This window comes from Medicago truncatula, chromosome 3 (genome assembly GCF_003473485.1).
Source record: "Medicago truncatula cultivar Jemalong A17 chromosome 3, MtrunA17r5.0-ANR, whole genome shotgun sequence".
NCBI classification, from domain to species: domain Eukaryota; kingdom Viridiplantae; phylum Streptophyta; class Magnoliopsida; order Fabales; family Fabaceae; genus Medicago; species Medicago truncatula.
The window spans coordinates 45318775-45324286 of NC_053044.1; the positions used below are offsets into that span (position 1 = coordinate 45318775).

The 5512-nt window shown below is 35.0% G+C and overlaps 1 protein-coding gene across 1 annotated transcript; it reads right to left on the minus strand.

The window, feature by feature from the left end:
- Positions 1–320: 320 nt before the first annotated feature.
- Positions 321–5084, minus strand: LOC25491138 (WD repeat-containing protein 44). Its single transcript, XM_013605982.3, has 8 exons — positions 4863–5084; positions 3294–4476; positions 3107–3197; positions 2835–2992; positions 2694–2745; positions 2284–2363; positions 2093–2186; positions 321–1953 (listed from the first exon to the last, which is right to left on the minus strand). Exons 2-8 carry the CDS (start codon positions 4383–4385, stop codon positions 1412–1414), a joined length of 2109 nt encoding a protein of 702 aa, XP_013461436.1. The 5' UTR covers positions 4386–4476; positions 4863–5084; the 3' UTR covers positions 321–1411.
- Positions 5085–5512: the final 428 nt, after the last annotated feature.

The window sequence follows — 5512 nt, forward strand, 5'->3', positions numbered from 1 at the left end:
TTGCAGCCTATCACTTTTTTTTTTTTACATAGCCTATCACTTGTTGAAAACGAGTATTCCTTGAATTATTATATTTTTGGCAAATATATTTAGAGCAGATTTAAAAATTCAAATTCTATAATATGATTTTTTTTGAATAAATGAGTTTAAGGTAAATGAAATAGAGTAAGTTTTTCCATTCTATTATGCATGCACGTGTCATACACTACTTTAAGGATTATAATATGCTCTTCATCAAAAAAAAAAAAAAATATGCTACTTTAAGAATTATAATAATGTACTGTGGTTGTTCTTTTCCTGGTGACCAAAAAGAGCTATCATCATTGATAAACTTCTGTTCACTTTCTATTTCCCTCAACCAAAAAGCCAAACCAACAAAATATTACTATTACTTACACGAGCAAATTACAAATTTACATCAAATGAGGAAAGACCAACATAGTTGTACCTCAACTAATTAAAGGCGTTGTTGGCCTAAAATTGAGACCATGTACAGAATATTTTTGTTAGTAATAATGATGATATTTGTCAGCACTACAACAGTTGCCAAACAAAGACTTCGAGCCACTAAAACCGATCATAATCACATTGCTTGTTCGTACTGTTTGTTTACTCTCATTGCAGCAGCTAAAGCACTTATTCCAGCAAAAACAACTACCACACATTTCCAAGTTAACCCTTTTGTACAAATGGCCACAAGATCACATGGATGGCACAATTGGCAGACAAAGATATTCACCCTTAGCATTTTGATTGATCAAGAGTGAACTTGAGCCACCAACTTTTGAAATCTCCACCTTTCACCTTAGCAACCAAAAGGGTTTTCAAAGGTCCCATGGTCCCACAACATATCAAAATCCTCTCTTTTAGGGACCCTTCCAAGTTTTTTTAACACATGACTTTGCATCTCTTTTAGGGGCCAGTAGATTCTTGTGGACCAAAACCCAATTAAGACTTGAAGATCAAGACAAGCTAAAACTTGGCTATTTGCATTACATTACAACAAGAACAGTGTCACCACTTGTCATTGACCTCAATAATCTGATTTTCTTGCACATGGTTTTGACCTCAAATTGCTTGTTACCTTATGCTGCCAAATTTAACATCATTCTCAAGCCTCCATAAACTTTGGACCAGGATTTCCTGCACTTCAAATATCATGCGGTAATCAATTTCGGTCATTGATTTGAGATCGAACGGTTCAGATTGCATAGTCAGTAAATTAATTTCAAACGATCCTGCGATTGATTTGGAATTGGATGGCTGAGATCTTTAACTGCATCTTGCAGTTACAATAGAGAGTCTATTTCCAAAAACTTTGTAGCATGTAATTTTCTAAAGGACAACATGTCCAACAAAGCAATGAATCTTGATTCTATTTTTTCCAACTTAGGAAAAGTCACACATCATTTCAAACTGGTACAGGTAGCCCGTAATTTTGGAATGTTTTTATCTTCCCATCCCAGCCTGCAGTCACAATGACCATACCCCACGCATGAGCGCTGTTGGTACTCTTGCACGAAGATTTCAAGAATTTGTATTCGGACTTTCGCAGCAATGATGTTTTTTTGGTCTTGGAGCCCGAAACAGGAAGCTTCTCCTCGGGCCATGTTGCAGATCCCTTTGGAAAAGACTCTAAGAAAAAATCTTGGCTCAGAGAGAAAGAAGCAGGTGGGTTGGGGTGTAATTGCATAACAACTTGTGGTGACTTTTTATCCAAGACATTCAATTGTTCATTTTCGGTGACTTGAGGTTTCAAACCGTGCCAAGGTACCGCAACTGATGCGTTTGAGGAAAACCGCTCACAAGACCTAACTTTCTTAGATTTCATGGGGTTATTAGACTCTTCCTGATTAACGTTCCATAGATATACATTAGAGTCCTCGCATGCTGATAAAATATGTTTCCCGTCTGAGGTAAATGATGCACACATTGGACTCCCTGTGTTAAGGCCTGAAAATAAAATGTAATGAACCTTAGTGACAGAACATATAACTAAATTCAAATTAAAGACTAAATCAATAACAAGTACTATCTAAAATTTGAGGCTGCTAAATCAACGAGTATGTAGGGATTTAACAAAGGAACATACTTTTGTATTTACAAATCACATTAAGCCCATCAAGGATTCTGACTTGTGAATCAGCACAGGTAACCATAACTTTGTTGGAATCTTGAGGAAGAAACTGAAATAAATAACAAATTCGCAGTTAATCACCAAAAAATTGTCAGAGAAAAGATAATCACAAATGTTACTTAACACAAGAAGCAAAAGCAAAATACCTGAAAGCCAGTTATCCCTCTGCCAGGAAGTTTCTTTTTACCAATTAAGCATAGTTGGGAATCCAACTGCAATTGGTTATCTGGTTCAAGCAAAAATTGAAAACCAGAAATGTTAGGACCATGCTCAAGTCTCAAGTGATTGTAGTAGTTTAAAAGACTAATGAAAATGACAACATCCCAATATAACTTGATTAATATTTTGCGGTAGACTTAATCTTTCTTTTTTTTTGAAGGAGCGGTAGACTTAATCTTGTTACTTCTTATTCAAAATCTACGGTTTAATAGCAAAACCTAACATTTTGATTATTAAAACTAACTACATTTCAGAAGTACCAAAAATCGAAGGGTCAAAAAATAACTTAAATGGAATATGGAGATATATGGGCAAGATATATGTATAAAGATTATACCTGATATTTTATAAAACCAACAATTTCCTTCTAAAGATCCAACAATTCCTCCCTGTTATACATCATATTATTCGTATCAAATCATTTCCTCTATAAAGCACATGTTTAAATAGAATGGAAATTTGTTTTTTTAAATAATACCTGCCCATCCGGTCGATAACATACTGCAGTCACTATGTCTCTGACATCAGTCCAATCAACAACCTGAGAATCGGGAATCGTCCAGATGCGCACCTTTCCGTCTATGGATCCGCTAATGAAATAATCTTCATCAACAGGATTGAATTGTATGCATGTCACTACACAACACCATCAAATACAAACAAATTGTGAGATGAACTGACGTGGTCAAACAAATTAGGTAAAAACCTAAAGAAGCCTGCAAATCGGAATAGAAATGCAGCAAGACGCACCATAATTACTGTGTGAAAACACTTCCAAGCAATGGTCACGATTCACTTGCCATAGTCGGACAGTTTTGTCAGTTGATGATGAAAGAAGATACTGCATTCAAAAGGAAGATGAGAACTGATTAATTCTCTAATAGCTTCATCTATATAATTAAATTAAATATCTTAATAGTTAATAACATTCACTCACATTCTTCTTTGACCAAGAGAGATCCAAAACTTCACTTCTATGCCCACGGAACTCATGCAATGGTTTTTCCAACAACCGGAAGATCTTAGGCGGGAAAACAACACAAGCTGAATCTGCAGTCTTTCTCATGCTCTTCAGTTGACCAAGTTTTTCCTTATCCATAAACAATGGTGTCAATTGAGAGAGATTATTCACTGTAAAGTAAATGCTTGAGGGGTCAATTTCTGGAATGTGAATTTCATTACATCTATCCTCCTCAACCACTTGCCACACCCGAACAACCCCGTCTTCACCACCTGTGGCCAGATACTGCCCATCAGGACTAAATTTCATGGTCAAAATTGCACCTTCGTGCGCTTGAATATCTTGCCTCAAGTAAAGTGATGAAAGTTCCTTCATTTTCTTCCTACATTGACGGACCTTTACTTTCTGAAGCCTACACCCTGAGACTGCATAACTCCCTTCTTTTCTATCATTATCAACCACGCACGTCATCGATCTCAATCTTCTCAACCAACCCCTTCTTGCCCTATTTATCGTTCTAGTAACCACAACACCATTTGTATCCTCAAACTCCCTATCTACCAATCCTTGAAAATGAGACACTCCAGAGACATTCACAAAATCCTCAGATTCCTTAGCAACTACCAATTGATCTGAACAATCACTCATCTTCTCATTAGCCCTCATTCTTTTCTCTAAATTTCCATCTTGAAATGGCAAGTTATTAATATCCACTAAACCAAATTCCTCCGAAGAACTCACACTAGAGCAACAAGACAATGACAACCGACATGAACTGAATTCCTCTACAGAACCATTACTGTCTTTTCCTATTTCCATAATATCTTCCTTCTCAAAATCTAACGAATTTTCAACTACAATTTCATCTACACTCATTCCCATGCTCTTCATAAACCTCCTCCTACGCTCTCTCACACTCTTTGGACTCCGAATCCACACTTCATAATCAAAATCAACAGACACAGACACCCCTTTATCATCATCATCGGAATTTACATCCCTAATAGACAGAACATCCTCTTCAGCATCAAAAAACCGACAATCTTCTTCTCCACTGAAACTACCCATATGATTGTTTCAGTTCAACCCATGAAATCCTGGGAATGCGTCAAAATCCAATTTTTATCTCTTCAAACGAAGCCACCCAGATCATAAACAACTACACATTAAAAAAAAAAAAATACAGCACGAAAACCAATATCAGCAAATATAATAAACATCTTAGTAGTGTTTTATTTTTTACTAAACTAAACTAAATTAAACCACACAACAAAGAAAGTAATACTAATAATTTAATAAGAATAAAACAGAAATCGATAGATTCAAACCAAACCAATCCAACATAGATCCCAATCCATTATAACCAGGTATGATATAAAAAGAACAAGCATTTAACAATATAGAATGAAAACAAAAAAACAAACACGGAAATTGAAAACGGTGGGACGAACATCATTAAAAGCTGTATAAATTTGACAGATGAATAAATTAAATTGTTGGAAGGAGACAAGTTTTAGAGTAAAAAAAAAGATGAAACGTGCTTACATGTCGATGATCACAAGAAGAGTGTGTGTTTGAAAATTAGGATGATAGTGTTGTTGATGAGGAAAGAAGAGGAAGCAAAAATGGGAAGAACAATGAGCTAAAACGATGATACAAAGTGGACATGTGTATGTAAGTGTATATATATATGGGTGCGTGTGTAAAAGTACTGTAGTGAAAAGGAAGAGAGAGAGAGAGAGAGATTGAGGAGGAAAATCCGTTGGTTTTCAATGGAACAAACGAGAAAGAAAAGGTAATAGCAATAGTAGTAGTAAAAGGTGAAAAACAAAAAATCTAGAGGAAAGAGAGATTAAAAAAATTAGAGTAATGATGTCTCTCCGCTATATACTAGCTATGTTGTGTCTCTTGTTCTTGTTCTTTTTTTTTTTTAAATTAGGATATTTCATTGATTGGAAGAGACTATTATGCATTTTCTTCATTTCACAAATTATCATAATAATTCGAAGTTTGCCAAACAGATAAATAAAATCAGAGGTTTGTACTGCTAAGGAATCAAATCTAAATTCTTGTAAATAATTTGTTATTTGAGAAATTCATTTATCAGAGTTCAATTACTTGTTTTTAACACTTATTTAAGTGTCTTGTTCTTGTTTTTTCCGATCTAATGCAATAATAAAAAGCAATGATATTTG

Coding starts and splice junctions, on each gene's coding strand:
- LOC25491138 (XM_013605982.3), bottom strand. CDS start 4,385: ATGGGTAGTTTCAGTGGAGAAGAAGATTGTCGGTTTTTTGATGCTGAA. Junction 2,187..2,283: donor GAGGGATAACTGGCTTTCAG/GTATTTTGCTTT, acceptor TATTTATTTCAG/TTTCTTCCTCAAGATTCCAA. Junction 1,954..2,092: donor TGTGATTTGTAAATACAAAA/GTATGTTCCTTT, acceptor TTTTATTTTCAG/GCCTTAACACAGGGAGTCCA.